At 42.0% G+C, this 17,338-nt stretch overlaps 1 protein-coding gene across 1 annotated transcript; it reads right to left on the bottom strand.

Annotated features, from left to right (window-relative positions):
- Positions 1–2,640: 2,640 nt before the first annotated feature.
- Positions 2,641–6,196, bottom strand: LOC148130667 (endogenous retrovirus group 3 member 1 Env polyprotein-like). The gene is made up of 2 exons (XM_087962892.1): positions 3,415–6,196; positions 2,641–3,306 (listed from the first exon to the last, which is right to left on the bottom strand). Exons 1-2 carry the CDS (start codon positions 4,659–4,661, stop codon positions 2,685–2,687), a joined length of 1,869 nt encoding a protein of 622 aa, XP_087819018.1. The 5' UTR covers positions 4,662–6,196; the 3' UTR covers positions 2,641–2,684.
- Between the last annotated feature and the right edge of the window lie 11,142 nt (positions 6,197–17,338).

Raw genomic sequence — 17,338 nt, 5'->3', positions numbered from 1 at the left:
GTCTCTTGAGGATGTGAGTTGGAACTGATGCTTTCTAATTTGTTCATAAATGAACTTGATTTGTGGGTAACTAGTAAGCTGGTCTATTTGTAGGTGCATTAAACCATACATGCTAAAAGGTGACTGAGAAGAATTCCAGGATGTATTTAAGATGGGTAAGTGGCCAAGTAAATGGGGAATACAATTCAAGAAATTGCAATTCATAAAATGATGCACATTGAGGGGTATGGGAAATGGGTGGAGGAAAGGCCCTAATTCACATAGATATTGAAGAGATCTGGACTGTCGGTAATTAACCTGCAGTGAGAAATTTTAATAATAGTCAGTGATCCAGCAACGTTGTAGAGCTACTGTGAAAAAGATAAATTCTGCCTGCAGAATCATTAAGGAAAGATCTGAAAATAAAAATGACAGCAACGCATGTCTCTAAATGAAACTATGGTGCATCCACATCTGAAAATTTTGTCTAAACCTCTGGTCACCACACTTGAAAAAGGATGCAAGAGAACTGAAAAAAGTGCATAAAATGACAAGCCAAATGAACAAAGAAAAGGCTAGAATTTTGAGAAGCCTAGTAGGAGAAAAAGAAAACCAATCAGACACGTGATGGGGTGCCGAAAATGATGGATAGAAAACCTTAAAAGGAAAAGATTTCACTGGTTTATGTGGTTCTCTTCCAGAGTTGCTTAGTGTTTTCCAGGAATACAGATAAAGATGTTTATTCTGGACATTAAATAAAATGAAAAGTAAACTAGCAGCTACACAGAAGCCAAGCTCATTAGAGCCAGTATCTAGGCCTGGGCATATGCAGTAAACTCAGACGAGATTGTTTTGGTATGGATGTGTTGTATTTTCTATACCCTGCAGCACTGCAGCTAATTTAAGCCCAATTTGGGATGATGGAATGTTTTCAAAATAGAAGCCACAGTAAGAGGCAAACCCCACATTATGTTGGTGTGTTTCTTTGCAATTCTTTTTATGTAATAGACTGCAATTATTATTGTTATTGTTATCATTATCGTTATCATTATCGTTATTACTCGCACAGTCAATGTTCAGACTGGGTTTGGCATTTTTGTCTACCGATTGAGTCCTTACCATGGACCTGGGATAGGCAAATCTGGATGGTTGATGATGTTACAGATATTGCCATAGGATGCAAGCTGTTCCAAGTAAAGCTGCCTTCTTTATTATTTATTATTATTATTATTTACCATGGGACTGCAAATACACAGGTTTTATGAGGGAAAAGTTTCTCCTCCAGAAATATCAAATTGCTAACTAGAGCATACAAAACTTTTGCCAGACCAATACTCGAATACAGCTCATCAGTTTGGAATCCGCACTGCATATCAGACATTAATACAATCAAGCGAGTCCAGAAGTATTTCATGAGAAGAGTACTACGTTCCTCTGCTCGCAACAGAATATCTTATATCAATCGCCAGGCTTGAGATTTTGGGCTTGGACAACCTTGAACTATGCTGCCTACGGTTAGACTTAAGCGTAGCACACAAAATTATCTGCTACAATGTCCTACCAGTCAATGACTACTTCAGCTTCAACCGCAACAATACAAGAGCAAACAACAGATACAAACTCAATATAAACTGCTCCAAACTTGATTGCAGAAAGTACAACTTCAACAGAGTGGTCAATGCCTGGAATGCACTACCTGACTCTGTTGTTACATCCTCTAACCCCCGACTCCTTTAACCTCAAACTAACCACTATTGACCTCACCCCATTCCTAAGAGTTCTGTAAGGGGCGTGCATAAGTGCACCATCATGCCTACCGTCCCTGTCCTATTGTCCCCATTTATTCGTACCTATTTCCTGTATTCTTACTCATGTTTATACTTATATCTATTACCTTGTAAGCGATCGACAAATCAAATAAATAAATAAATAAAAATAAATAAATAAAGTGATTTTTTTAATAATATAGACAATGGAACCACCATGCTCTTCTCTGTGAGGCAGAACCTCAAGGTTTTCTTGAAACTCTTGTGTCTACTCATATCAATGCCTTGTGATGGAGCAATGACAATGAAAGAGAAGAAAAATAGAATGCACACGTGTTTGGCTTCTCCATAAACCATTCATAACATTTTACATTTCATAAATCTGAGTATAAAGAGGAAGGACAAGAGAGAAGCAAAGTTTGCCTTGAGGATGTGGTAGCAGTGTTTTGAAGTGCTGTTAACTATCTTCAGGGAGAAGGAAAAAGTAGGGTCGGTGTAAGAAATGCAGGTGTAAACATGACAGCAGGTCATCAACAAACATTTCTGACTAGGTTTCTTGCGGCTTTGCTCCGCATTTGGAAGGCTTCCCACTGGGTGGTTGAATGCATCAAGAAAGACACCAGGCTGGTTCTATCTCGGGTGAGCTGCCCCGATCACGAGCTCGGGAAGCTCTTTTATTAAAAACACATAGTGATACGTCATAAGCGGTGAACTCTATCCAATCATTATGTTACATGAGTAGGAATGTTAGTGGACACATAGTAACATAGAATCAGTGTGTTAGATGGTCAGTTTAGAAGGTACAAAGTAGCAAATCAGCGCCTGCAGTCCAGTTAGCAGCCCATGGTGTCATGTTGCTGATTGATGTTCTTTGTTCCTGGTACATGTTTTCAGCCTACGTGAGGCCTGGCATGTACCGAAACTGTTGAAGCTGATTTATTACTGCATCTCCTCTGTTTTAGTTTTATATGGAGGAAATTCTTCTGGATCTTCGTCATTGCCCATGTAAAAACTTGTGCGAGCGCACGCATCAGGGTCTTCTGAGGGTATGACTTTGTACAGAGGTTCCTTTTCCCAGAGGGCATTAACCTGTGCAATCGCGCGCTTTTCAGCTAACAATGACAGACTATTGGATATAGTGCGAATAAAAATTGGTAACACACATGGAAGAATAACGCATCCTGCAGCAATCATACCTATGAGAGCTACTATGGCTTGTAATCCTGGTAGTTTTGGGAACCAGGAACTAAAAATATTTTTAAGATTAATACCTTGCCATACTTGATTAGGATTATAGGTTAATTGTCGCATCTCAGTTGTTAATTGTGCTACTACTTTGCCAACTTTATCAATTTGAAGACAACAGTTCGTGAGATTGAACCTACCACATACCCCTCCTTCTTTGGCTAGTATGTAATCTAAAGCTAAGCGATTTTGATAGACAGCTGTGCGTAATTTATCTGTAGCAGTTGCTAGAGTGTTTAGAGCCTTATCTATTCGTTGGCCTGCTAAATCTAAAACAGCTTGTAAACGAATGATTCTATTAATCATATATATGGGGGTTCTATACCCATAGGACCCGTCTTGGGCCCAAGTGGCTATATATTAGGTGCACACGATTCTTTCTGATGTCCAGGTATCCCCTGTATATTCTGATTGACAGGGGAAGCCTGCAAAGGCATTATCGGTGTCTCTTTTCTTGCAGGATAATGTATCATACACAGGGATGCCTAGTTCTTGCTTAATGGAGATCGGTAGGAGAAAAAAGGAAGGTCTTATCCACCCCAATACACATGATCCTTGCCAATCTGCTGGAAGGGATGGATAGGCTAGGTTACCACAAATCCAATACATATTATTTGGGGCTGTCCAGTCTTGGGAAGATGTTGTGTCATTGAGATAAGGGAGGAGGGAGGTGTTGAATTTGGCAGGTGTGGTGGTAGCATTGTCAGGTGCTGTCCAAGTCTGGTAGGAGTTATCCCATGTACCTAAGCAAAGGAGGTGTCCTACTGGAGTGGACCCATTTCGGGAAAAGCAGTTTCTACCAATTAAGTTGGTGGTAATTGTCCAGATAAGTGGATCAGAAATTGTTCTAGCTGTTATGTTTCCTATAGAAGACATGTTATTGAACAGTGATGGTGAGGCTTCTAAGGCTTGCCACGGCCATTGTTCCCCTGTGGTGGTTCCCCCACAGACAAAACAATTGGTTATTGCAAGTTGTTTTGCAATTTTTTCTGCCATATCCATGAACAAGTTTGTTGCAATAACACTGGTATCAGGGGCTTTATCTAATTTCCTTAAATTATTATATACCGACCAGTCTAACGATGTTTCCTTACCTTCATATATTACTTCAGTTTTTATGGTAATGTAAGTGTTTGGATCTGATCCTGTGCCATCAATCCCTATACCATAAGTATCCAAGGCAGGGTGTTGTCTGGAGATGGTGATTTCTACCTTACTGTCTGTGGTAGACCCTGATATTCGTTTGAAATGTGATAGATGATTGCAGCCTGAGTACCCTCCCCCGGTATAATCACAGACACAAGACCAACCTGAGCACTCGATGGAACCTCCACAAGGGATCCATTGATTGGGGTTCCCTATGGCCCAGTTAATGGGCGTAGGACACAAATATTTATGATTGTGGGCGTACGTTGTTTTCCAGTCCACCGACCCGCATGAATGTCCCCCTGGTTTGGAACAAGCAACACAAACATCAAAGGTTAAAACAATTGGGTTAGTACCATCCTTGAGCACGGTGGTATGATTTAGGTAATAAAGTTTTCCCTCCCCCTCAGGATCAGATCTGCCAGAGGTTCTTGGAAGTCCCGCCCATAAGGTAACGTTGAGATGTACAGCCGTCTTGGGATCATAGCAAATGGTTTTTGAGTTCATCTTACATAGGTGGTACATGGTTCCGTTGTTTTGGCAAGTTTTTCCGGTAGGAAGGCACTTCTGCGGTTGTTGGGTATGGTAGATGAGAGTTAGTTGAGTGAGACCTGCTTGTGTGGTTTTGATCAGGCAGGGGGCGCAGCCATCTGACGCGCTGGTGGGGTTCTGCGATCTCTTAACCCGATGTAGAAAGGGGGGGCCTGAACATGAATGTCAGGCTGATTCGCGAATTGGCTGTGATGACGATGAGGTGAATGGGGTCTGAGGACTGTCCAGGAGTCATAAATGTTACGTATGGAATCATAGAGGCGTCGACCGGAGCAATAATAGGTGGTGGCAGTAGGACGAAGTATGAGGAGTGTAGTCCGAGGAGGGTGTTCAAAAGTGCTGATCTGGAAAGAAGCATTGCTGGAGATATGGAGCCACGGCTGAGGGAGTGTCGACCATCTGAGTTAGGGGGGAAAATGTCCGCAGACGCGGTGCAGGTCAGCAGGAGGGGGGTGCCTGGCGTGAAGTACGTCACTCGAGACGGAATGGAGACCTTGGAGGCATGTGCGGCAAGAAGGAGGAAGAGGGTCGGCAAGGCAACGGGACGAATCATGTTGATATGTCTGCAGGTGGTGATTTTTCTACCTTGGGGTGGTATGGTCTGACGTGTCGTCCAGGAACCCACAGGACACGATCTGGAAGCTGGATAGCTGCGTAGCCGCGACCCCAGGTGATGAGACCAGCAGGGCCCTTCCAAGTAGGGTCTGGCAGTTGGCGGTAGTATACCTGTGGTTTGGGAGAATCAGGGGAAGTGGGGGGAGGAAAAGTGTCGCTCCGCTGCCATCATAGCAGGGGTGCCGGAGAGATTGAGGAAGTTGAGTGTATAAAGACAGAGATTAAGGGTGTCTTGCATCGCCGGGAGGCCAAGGTTTTTTTTCCCTTTGATCAAATGTCGTTCTAACACTGTTTTTAGCGTTAGGTTGGCTCTCTCTACCAGGGCTTGTCCCTGACTGTTATAAGGAATCCCAAATTTGTGGGTAATTTGCGACTTAGCGCAAAATTCTGACATAGCTGTGCTAGTGTATGCAGGACCATTATCTGTTTTTATTTCATTTGGGCATCCCAACGATGCAAAAGTGCGAATGCAATGGTTGATGACATGTTTGGAGGCTTCTCCTCTTTGCGGGGTCGCCATTATAAACCCTGAATAAGTATCAATTGTGACATGCAGATACTTCCAGGGGGCAAACGGAGGAAACTGAGTAACGTCCATCTGCCATATTTCACAGGCTTTCAACCCGCGGGATTTACCCCTAAGGGAATGGAATGGGCTTGTTGACTGCAGGTGGGGCACTGCTGTCTAATGGCTGAGGCTTCAGCCATAGTAAGGTTGAAATGTTTCATGAGGGCTTTAGTGTTTTGATGGAAGTATGAATGGCTCTCCCAAGGAGTTATTGTGTGTGAGGTCATGATACCTGCAGCCGCTTGATCAGCCACATCATTGTCTTCCTGGAGAATTCCCGGAAGGGTTGGTGGCTGCGAATGTGTGCTACAAAAAGGTGGTGTTGGCGCTGTGCAACAAGGTGTTGTAATGTAACAAAAAGAGAGAGAAGGTTTTTATCAATAGCAGAAGAGAGGTAAGAATCGTGGATAGTAGAGACTATTTGGGTAACATATAGGCTGTCTAAAATCAAGTTGAGGGGTTTGTTAAAATTCTGGAGGACTAATATGGTTGCAGCAAGCTCAGCCCTTTGTGGGGATGTCTGCACACCCCATTCCTTTGCCAAGCGCATGCCCCTCATTCCCTACTGCCATCAGCAGTAGCATTGACCAAAGGTTCTTTGCTGATGGGAGAGGAGAAAGAGATGGGTATTGTCCGAATGATTTGAAAACGTGGATCAGCGGGCGGGTGGCAGGAAACTAGTCCAGGCCAGTCGGCTAAGGCAAACTGAATTTCCTGGGAGTTTTGGAATAGAGATTCCGATATTTGTAGCGAAAAAGGGATAAAAAGTGTGGAGACATCTATTCCCATAAGCAATTTTGCACGGCTCCTGCCTTTTATGATCAATTGAGCCAATTGAGCTGATTTGGAAGTGATGGAGCATCGTGGCATATGGGAAAGATGGATCCACTCTATGATGTGGAGTTTTTGGTCCTTTTGAGTTACTGCTGTGGTCATAAGCCTCGGGGTGGCTAAAATGACCATATCTAGAAGAGTATTGGCAGCAGCTCTGTCTACCCATATTTTTTGAATATTCTCTTCTATTTGAGTTATTGCTTGAAGTTGAGGTTGCTGCAAGGATATTATGTCAGCAGGCTTTTTTCCCCAGGTAAGGGCTTCAAACAATGGAGAAAGAATATCAGTGGTTAAAGACAGGAAAGGTCGAGCCCAGTTTACAGTACCCAGATATTGCTGAAGTTGAACCAGGGTGGGTTGAGAAGGTAGAGACAGAGAGGGGAGCGAAGGATAAGCAGTGGTTGAAAGCATTTTGTAGCCCAAATATGCGTACGGAGTTAGTATTTGTACCTTTTCAGGTGCTATGTGCAAACCTCCTTTTGCAAGAACGGCTTTCAGGAAGGAAAATGAAGTGAATACCGTACCCGTTGGGCCAGGAGCGGCAACAAGGATGTCGTCCATGTAGTGATACACCAGAAATTGTGGAAAAGCAGAACGATAGGGTAGCAGGACATTATTGACATAGTGTTGACACATGGTGGGGCTATTGAGCATACCTTGGGGTAGGACTTTCCACTGAAAGCGGGAGGAGGGAGAGGAGTTGTTTAAACGAGGTAGTGTAAAAGCGAATAAGGCGCGATCTTGTTCATGCAAGGGGATAGAAAAGAAGCAGTCCTTTAAATCTATGACCATGAGATCAAATTTTTCAGGGATGATGTTGGGATTTGGGAGACCACATTGTAACGCCCCCATTGGTTTTATTATTGTATTGACAGCTCTTAGATCATGCAAGAACCTCCATTTTCCTGACTTTTTCTTATGACAAAAATGGGGGTGTTATATGGGCTGACAGATGGTTCAACATGCCCTTTGACAATTTGGTCCTGGACAAGTGATTGCAGGGCCTCTAGTTTGTCTATTGTGAGGGGCCATTGATCTACCCAAACAGGTTCTGTGGTTTTTAATTGTAGCCGCAGTGGAGTTCTAGCAAAAGATTCCATTAATCAATAATGAGTTTTGCGTTAAGTTGAGACATAAGATCGCAGCCCCACAGGTTAGTATGTAGCGGAAGAACCAAGGGTTGGAGGTAGGCAGTGCGAGAAACATCAGAGGAACTCACCGGTAGCCAGTGTTTGCTACGGTGGGCGTGCTGAACTCCTCCCACTCCCCGAACGGCTGGGGCAGTTTCCAAAGGCCAATCGTCCGGCCACTCAGCCGTTCGGATGACACTTACATCAGCTCCAGTATCTAAGAGACCCGAAAAGGCTTTGTCACGGATTGTGAATTGTAACACAGGCCTGGCATGTTCCACCATTTGATGGACAGTAAATGCCCAAGCATCAGCCGTTTTAACAGGTACCGGAACAGCGGTTGCCACTAGTTCTCCCTTGCTAAATTTTGTGGGAGTATTTCCAATTACCGCCATGGCCACTGAGGAAAAGTCATCGGAATCTCTCAGAAATGGAGATGCAATGATTCCCCTTGCCATGAGGTCCCAGATGGGATTAATTATGAGGGGCGTCATGGCAGGAGGGATCGTTTTCAGGCATGTGGGAAGAAAGTACACAGTGCCTGGAATGTCGATTTCCATATCTTTGGAGGCAATTAGTTGGAAAGACATGGAGTCAGCCTTTGGAGCGGGGCTGGCTGATCGCCCCCCTTCTAGTTTCCCTGCGGCTGAGGAATGTTGCTGCGACACTGGTTTGCCCAGTGGTACCCTTTCTTGCACCTTGGGCATATCGTTTTAGGCTTGGTATTGTTTTGTGTATTGTCCCAGGTTCTACATTGTGCTTTGAAGTGGCCTGGCTTCCCATAATTGAAACAGTTTCCGGCCGGCATGTTCTGGGAATTTGCTTGTTGCAAGGCCATGGCCAGATGCTCCATATTGTAGGAGACAGTTCCCATGATTCTGCAAGCCTTTAGATAGTCCGAGAGGGAAGCCCCCCCTCGGGCAGATAGAGGCTGCAGAATCCTCTTGCAATCCTCATTTGCATTTTCAACGGCCAGTTTCAACAGAAGCTCTTTACGGGCTTCTTCATTCGAGATTTGTCCCTGAATGGCTTTCTGAAGTTCCTCTATAAACTCAGCATAAGGCTGATGTGAGCCTTGAGTGATTTTTGAAAAAGATCCTACGATACCAGAGGTAGGATCATCGACTTTGTCAAGGGCTTTGACCGCTATGATACTGATAAGGGCAAGGGTACGTTGTGGGAGAGCCATCTGAGCTGTTAAGTCCATAAATCGGCCCGCATACCGAGGGTTTGATCCGCTCTCGCGGCTGCGCCACGATCGCGGGCAAATCTCTCGGCTTCGGCGCGAAAGTCTGATTCCCAAACAACATACTGCGGTCCCATCAGTACCATATGGAAAAGATCTTTCCAATCTTGGGGTAACATAAAAAAGGAGGTGCTGATGGTGTTAATGAAGCCTCTGACATATGGTGCCTGGATGCCGTGCATGGCCACGGCTTGTTTTAAATCTCTAATTAATTTCATGGGTAAAGGTTCAAGTCTAGGCACCATATTTCCGGCTCCATCCCCTACATATTCAACAGGACAAAGAGAGAACTCCTCCAGGGTAAGAGAGCCCTCCTTGCATCCCTGCGCCATGGCTTGCGATCGCTCCCATGGGTGTCTGATCCCCAGCTGGATTTGAGTTAGGAGGACTCGTGGGTTCAGGAGCAGTGGGGAGGAAGCTTCTAACGGGAGAGCATCCTTAGTCTTGGTTTTGGCTGTATAAGGAGGAGGACCCTCCTTAGGGGAGGGGGCTTTGGTCAGTGCTAAACATTCCATGACTATTCGCCATGTGGTCAGAATCTTTGGTGGAGCCCTGGGATTATTATGAAAATAGTCACCCAAAAGTTGCCATGTGGAGACTTTCAAGGACCCTTTTTCCGGATAAGTCGGACATTGTGTATAAATGTAAGTCAAAAGGGTAATAAGGTCCTTCTTTGTTGGAACCGGGAGCGTTTTGCCCTGATTCCTAAGAATAAGAATTGAGCTCTTCGTTAATTCTCCTAATTCCTGCAAATGTGCTATCTGCGCTTTGGAGAACTTTCCGCCCATACTCACCTGAAGGGAGGATGTCTTCTTCGCTGAAGATTCCTGGGGAGGGATCCGTGACACGAGACGGCGTCCCTGGGTTGCAATTGGCTCGTCCGGCCGGGTGAGATAGGCAGTCGAAGACAGACGGATCACGCGGGGTCACCAGATGCGGCTTGCTCCGCATTTGGAAGGCTTCCCACTGGGTGGTCGAATGCATCAAGAAAGACACCAGGCTGGTTCTATCTCGGGTGAGCTTGCCCCGATCACGAGCTCGGGAAGCTCTTTTATTAAAAACACATAGTGATACGTCATAAGCGGTGAATTCTATCCAATCATTATGTTACATGAGTAGGAATGTTAGTGGACACATAGTAACATCGAATCAGTGTGTTAGATGGTCAGTTTAGAAGGTACAAAGTAGCAAATCAGCGCCTGCAGTCCAGTTAGCAGCCCATGGTGTCGTGTTGCTGATTGATGTTCTTTGTTCCTGGTACATGTTTTCAGCCTACGTGAGGCCTGGCGTGTACCGAAACTGTTGAAGCTGATTTATTACTGCAGTTTCTGGCAAGAATCTCTATATAACATGCCAAAATCAATATGGATTTGTTATGAAAACAGCAGCACCATACCTGAGGGAAGAGCAGCTGACTGCAGACCATCAGGTTAGAGTGGCCAAGTGTTAAAAGGACGTAGATGATACAGGACAGAAATGTGAGCTTTTGAACACAGATATATTACATATTTCTATATTTGAAATTAAAAGAATTATTTTATTAAAGCATGTTGACTGGAAGAGAGAGAGAGGGGTTATTGATGGTGCCCTCAATCCTTTGGAACAGCTCGCCCCATGATGTTCAATCAGTTCCCATTTTATTGGTCCTGGAAAAGTGAGTCTTTTTATATGGGTATTTGAATGCTAACTGTGTGGCATATAAACATCCATGCAGCATACTCTCAACTAATTAAAAAGGTCCTTCAGACTAGCCGTGCTTTAACTTGCTTCCAGAAGCCATTAAGATAAGGGTTAATCTGTTTACAGCAGTGGTGGGATTCAAAAAAAATTATTACCGGTTCTGTGGGCATGACTTTGTGGGCATGGTGTGGCAGGGAAAGGATACTGTGAAATCCACATTTCCTCCCCACTCCTGGGGGAAAGTTACTGCAAAATCCCATTCCCTCCCCACCCGACTAACCTGCTTTCCAGCTCCGTTCCACTGTGCAGGGCAACAAAAAAAGACCCAGTGGATAGCTGGGATTCTGGAGGCAGAGAATAGATGGGAGTGGGGCCAGTCAGAGGTAGTATTCTGAACTACTCATAATTTCCACTAATGATTCTCTGAACTACTCAAAATTTTTGCTACTGGTTCTCCAGAACTGGTCAGAACCTGCTGAATCCTACTTCTGGTTTACAGGTAGTCCTCAACTTACAACAGTTCTCTTAGTTATTCAAAGTTACAATGGCACTGAAAAATAGATGTGTGACCATTTTTCACACTTACAGATCATAATTCAGCTTGGCAACTGATACATTTGTGATGGTTGCAGTGTCCCAGAGTCATGTGATCCCCTTTTATGACCTTCTGACAAGCAAAGCCAATGGGGAAGCCAGATTCACATAACATCCACGTTACCAATTTAATAACTACAGTGATTCACTAGTCATAAGGCAAGAACTACCTGTACTTTATTATAAATATCAAATAAAATTTGGGGGGAAATGGATTCAGTATTATGATGTGTCCATTCATGCAATTTACAACAACTGGGTTAATCTTAAGTCATCATTTTGTTCTTCCACCTATATTGCCATTAAACTCAAATTCATCTGGATTCATTTAGAGCAATGCTAACCATGGAGATAAAATTGGTTTATCTGCACCTTTTGCATTTCTAACCTATCAAAAGTATGTCATCTGCAGAAGGCTGAAGGGATTGGATATTCACACTGAAGCAACTTTTTTATTACCATATTGCCTGCTGGGATATTTTTAACTCTCAGTATTTTTGGAGCTATTTTGTTTTAGACATATTGTAGTGTCCTGTAGATTTTTTTTAAAAAAAAATACACACACATCGTGCTTTTATAAGCAGGTGAACAGATTTAGTAAACGGGAGTTTGGAAAGGCCAGCAGGAAAGGAGGGGCACTTTCCCCCTTTTTATTTTTCTTTTTTCCCATCTATTTTATTTGACTAGTCTAGTGCTTACCCCAAAAAGCAGATTCTGGCAGCTCACAGCTAGAACACGCAAACAAGAATGACTTGCGTAGAAATTTGACTAGGAGACTTAGTAGGGAATGGCCCAAGCAATATGGACAGAAAGGGAAGCATTATAAGTAGTCCTCAACTGATGATCACCACTGAGTCCAAAATTTATATTATTAAGTGAGAAATTTAAGTGAATTTTGCCCCATTTTACGACTTGTCTCGACCCATTTGTTAAGTGAATCACTGCAGTTGTTCAATTAGTAACATGGTTGTTGTGAGAATCTGACTTCTTCGCTGACTTTGCTTGTCAGAAGGTCACAAAAGGGGATCACACGGCCCAAGGATACTGCAAGCGACATAAATATGAGTAAATTGTCAAGCATCCTAATGTAAGTCATGTGACCATGGGGTTATTGCAATGGTCGTAAGCATGAAAAATGGTCAAAAGTCACTTTTTTCAGGGCCGTTGTAACAATGAATGGTCACTAAATGAACAGTTGAGTTGTGTGTTGTGACTTGCAAAGATTGCACAATGCTTGTCTGCAAAAAAAATGATTACTACCAAACTGCCTTCAATCGAGGACCTGGATACTGCACGAGTCAAAAAGAGGGCTGTGAAAATATTTACAGATCCTTCACATCCTGGACATAAACTGTTTCAACTTCTACCCTCAAAACAATGCAATAGGACACTGCACACCAGAAAAACTAGACACAAGAACACTTTTTTCCCAAATGCCATCACTCTGCTAAACAAATAATTCCCTCAACACTGTTCAACTATTTACAAAGTCTGTGCTACTACGGTTAATTTTCTAATCACTCCTTATCACCCATCCCCTCCCAACTTGTGACTGTATGACTATAACTTTGTCACTTGTATTCTTACTATTTATATTTCCTAGTATGATTTGATTGCTTATTGTACCCTATGACTATTAAGTGTTATACCTGATGATTCTTGACTCTCGACGAATGTACCTTTTCTTTTATGTACACTGAGAGCATTTGCACTAAGACAAATTCCTTGTGTGTCCAATCACACTTGGCCAATAAAGAATTCTATTCTATTCTATTCTATTCTATTCTATTCTATTCTATTCTATTCTATTCTATTCTATTCTATTCTATTCTATTCTATTCTATTCTATTCTATTCTATTCTATTCTATTCTATTCTTCTAAAGATACCCCAAACTACATCTGCTCTTAGTGCAAACTCATTTCTTCATTGGAAGAGTAGAGAACATATAGCAGACTCAAGAAGAAAGTTGCTGAGAAATGCATGAGAGAAGACCTTTCTGGACAGGAAAAGCTTCCCAAGAGACACTGATGTGAAGTAAATACATGGATGAATGTGACAACCCTATCCCTCACACACACACACAAAAAAAAGATCAGGAATCACTCGATGCCAGTGGAACTTAAATAAACCACACAGCAGAGAATTATAGAAGATACGTAGGCACCTGTGGACCAAAGAATATGAAGGTTTATGCAGAAGACCAGCATGGGGAGTTAGAGCTTTGCAAGTTCTTGTAAGACACCAGTAGTGATACTTAAACTTCAGGACATTAAACCTTAAAAACCTGGAAGGAAAAAATGTGCATAATTGGTATATTTTAAATTGTGCCATACTAATCTCATCCTTAACTTTGAGAGTTAGGACCTTAGTAGTAGAATGTCATAGACCCAGTTAACCAAACCTCAGCAAGGCTTTCAGCTAAACGTCCTACAATATTCTCCTCCACAAAATGGTAAAAGATAGAGCAAATGATGCTCCTTTTAGATGAGCTCACAGTGGGCTGAATGGCTGAACCCAAAAAGTGTTTATTAATGGTTCCATTTCAGCTTGGAGAGTTGTACTCATAGAAGTGACACAATGGAGAGGCCACTTGAAAATGGCACAAAACTGTAATGGGTAGTTCATACTTTAGGTGAAAGAGAAAAGATTCAGAATGCAGGCTTGAGCAGTGGGTTGAAATGAGTAGGAAAAAATTTAACTTCGAAAAATCAAAATGTATACATCAGGGTCAGAAACCTTTACAAGTATAGGATACAAGGTATAAGAAGCTCATCTGTAATACTCAGGGAAGAGATCTGGTTGTGATGTTACGCAAAATGCAAATGCTAAGAAAGCAAATGTTATCTTGGGATGCATGAACAGGAGTATGGTGTCCAGATCACAAGAAGCAATTCTTCTACTCCACTCCTCCATGGTAAAACACTGTGTCAATTTCTGGGTATTATGATTCAAAAAGAACAGTAAACAAGTTTGTTAAAAAGATGGAGAATGATCTGGAAACCAAGCAACATGAGAAAAAGTTAAAGTTCTCTAAGGTTAACCAATTGAAAATATGACTGAGGGGAGATATAACAACAATTTTGAAATATCTGAAAGGTTGGCACACAGAAGATGGAGGAGACTTATTATCTCTTGCTACAGAAAGTAGGATTTGAATTAATAGATTAAAACTATAAGGAAAGAAGCTTGGGCTAAATATCCGAAGGAGAACTTCTGAAATGTCCAAGCTGTCAGCCAGTAGAATGGCCTACTACATGAAGTAGTGAACTCTCCTTTGCTAGACAACTCCAAAAAAAACCAACGGCAAACCACTTCAAAAAAAAACCTGCAGAAATAACTGCAACACTGACTCTGAGACAAGAGAGGGGGAGAGAGAGAGAGACAGACAGACAGACAGACAGACAGAGACAGACAGAGACCTTCAAGCAGAGGCTAGATGGTTTTCAACCAGCAATGTTCTAATGGATTCTGCATGGAGAAGGATTATTATATAATTATAGATTGGTTCATGAAGTTGGTTAAAGGATTTGATGTTTAGCTGTGTTGAATATTATAATCCAGTTCAATAGTTTTGGATGTGTGTTTCCAACCAGGTGAACAGCATGGATGCAATAGTTCATGTCTCCTGTTCATGTTTCCCAGAAACTGGTACACAGAGAAATATGGGCTTCCCTAGTGCAGATTATACTGTATAATCATCATTGTTAATAATTTTACTTTATGCAAATTTGTAAAATTTATCTTTTGAAGCCCTCACTGCATCACTTAGTAACAAATTCCATAGTCCGTAATTCACTGAATGAAATTGTTATTTTTATCTACTTTAATTGCTGTACTCTGGATACCATTATTGTTATCAGACATAAATATGAATAAAATATTAAAAGTGAAGAACAAGGTATGATAGAAAATCAAGAGATTGAAGAGATCTCAATTATTTTGTGATATGGAAACTGATCTCCCAAGTGAATAGGAGGGGACCTTTTGGGAAGAAGTTGCAATGAGATTCTGAAAGAGAACGAACATGGTAAATTATAGATAGACAAATTACTACTCTGTTCCATTGATTCATTGATGATTTCCAAAAGGTATTTAAGTACATTTCTAACCTAAACAGACCAAAATAGTATAAAAATCATACATTCTATGTATACCAAGTACTGTAATTGATTCAAAGTACTTTTCACATATCTCCTTACACGTTTGTCACAAGGAAGAGCTTTCACTAGCATTTGTTAAGTTGAGTAAAATCAGTCCAGATCTTCCCTCTGGATCTGCAGATTTTATCCGGTTGACACAATTTGATTGCCTTTTGCTTGTTAGTTTTGTAAAAAAGAGACAACTCACCAGGATTCACCACAGTTTTTAATCCAATGTTTTTAAGCAGCAAAATCAAAGGTCTTTAATGAAAGTGCCCAAAGATGAAATTATATGGACATTAGACAATTAGTGTGACAAATGTTTTGTTTGCAAACACAGTATGAGCTATGCCAAAGACTTTCACTGCCTTTGACTGAATCTCTCAAATGAATCCATACCAGTTCAAAAACTGCAGACTTAATAGATTCTTCTCGGCCTATTTATCCGTTTGATAAAAAGTGGATCACACAGTTGCACCACAAAGTTCACCCACTTTGTATGTGGGTGCAACACCACAATGTATATAGAAAAGGACAGAGTTTCCACCATGACCCCTATAATGGTGCCTTTGTCACCTGCCCCTCAGTTCACTCTGCCAACAAAGGCTTCTGACAACCAACCTCTCAGTAATTCTGCACAAGCAGCGTTCTGTGCTTCTATAAATCTTTCTCCAAAGTTAAAATAAAAGTAACATTCAATAAAATGACATGATGATGATATAAAACCATCTCTGCCTCCTTAAATCTCAAGATATGCCATGCCATCATTAATACAGACTCTTTTCAGAGCTATCTTCAGTCACTTTCAATATGGAAACATTAGTTGTCCGAAGGTTTATAGTTTTGGACATGCAATAAATCTCAGGAGTACAAAAGTTCTAGATGTTCTGCAATGCTGCTTCACCTCCTCCTGTGATCTTTGGACTATCACAGCATGTTTGTCTTCACATAAAAAGAGAACTGCCTCCCAAAGATCCAATTTAATACAGTTCCATATCTTCAAGTGGGTGAGTCTGACAAACTTTTACTTTATAGTATTCTCCAGAGTATGTCTGCTTTGAGAAAAACTGGAATGTCATTTGCAAAAGAAAAAAATCGCCAGTCTGATCATTCACTGACATTGACTGTTCCATTTTTTTTAGCTGACACAAAGACATTATTCTCATTATTTTGCTTGTCAGGGCCACCTGGAGTACTCACAATACATGTCATTAAATTGCCCAGATGGAAAGAGCCATTCAGAACTGTTCCAAAGATTTCAAAAAAGGTTTGTCAGACAATTAGAAGTGACCAAATGACCCTATCAAGCCTACCATTAGGCAATGAGCAACTATTTCAACAAGTTGATGAGTGTCAAGAAAAACAGTAATAGGCTAGTTGTGTTATGAAGGCAGGGCTAGTTAGCACTTAGCACTAGCACTTAGACTTATATACCGCTTCACAGTGCTTTACAGCCCTCTCTAAGCCATTTGCAGAATCAGCATATTGCCCCCAACAACCTGGGTCCTCATTTTACCGACCTCGGAAGGCTGGAAGGCTGAGTCAACCTTGAGCTTGGTGAGATTTGAACTGCCAAATTGCAGTCAGCTGGCAGTCAGCAGAAGTAGCCTGCAGTACTGCACTCTAACCACTGCACAACCATGGGTCTTCACCATGGTTAGCTGGTATTCACATCTATGTTTAAACCTTTGGGTTTAGTTCAAGTTGAGAAGCTTGAGAGCTCGGCCAATAGTTCATTAAGACTGTATAATTATAACTCTAAGTATCTATAGGCTCTCATACCTACTTGTCTAGGAATAATGGGTATTGTACTCCAACAAAAAATTAGAGAGCAGATGTTGG

The sequence above is a fragment of the Notechis scutatus genome, chromosome 4, assembly GCF_049901735.1.
Source record: "Notechis scutatus isolate UNSWTSFEM ecotype Mainland chromosome 4, rNotScu1.2, whole genome shotgun sequence".
NCBI classification, from domain to species: Eukaryota; Metazoa; Chordata; class Lepidosauria; order Squamata; family Elapidae; genus Notechis; species Notechis scutatus.
Note: the sequence above shows the minus strand (reverse complement) of the source record. Positions and strands in the feature narration are given on the sequence as shown.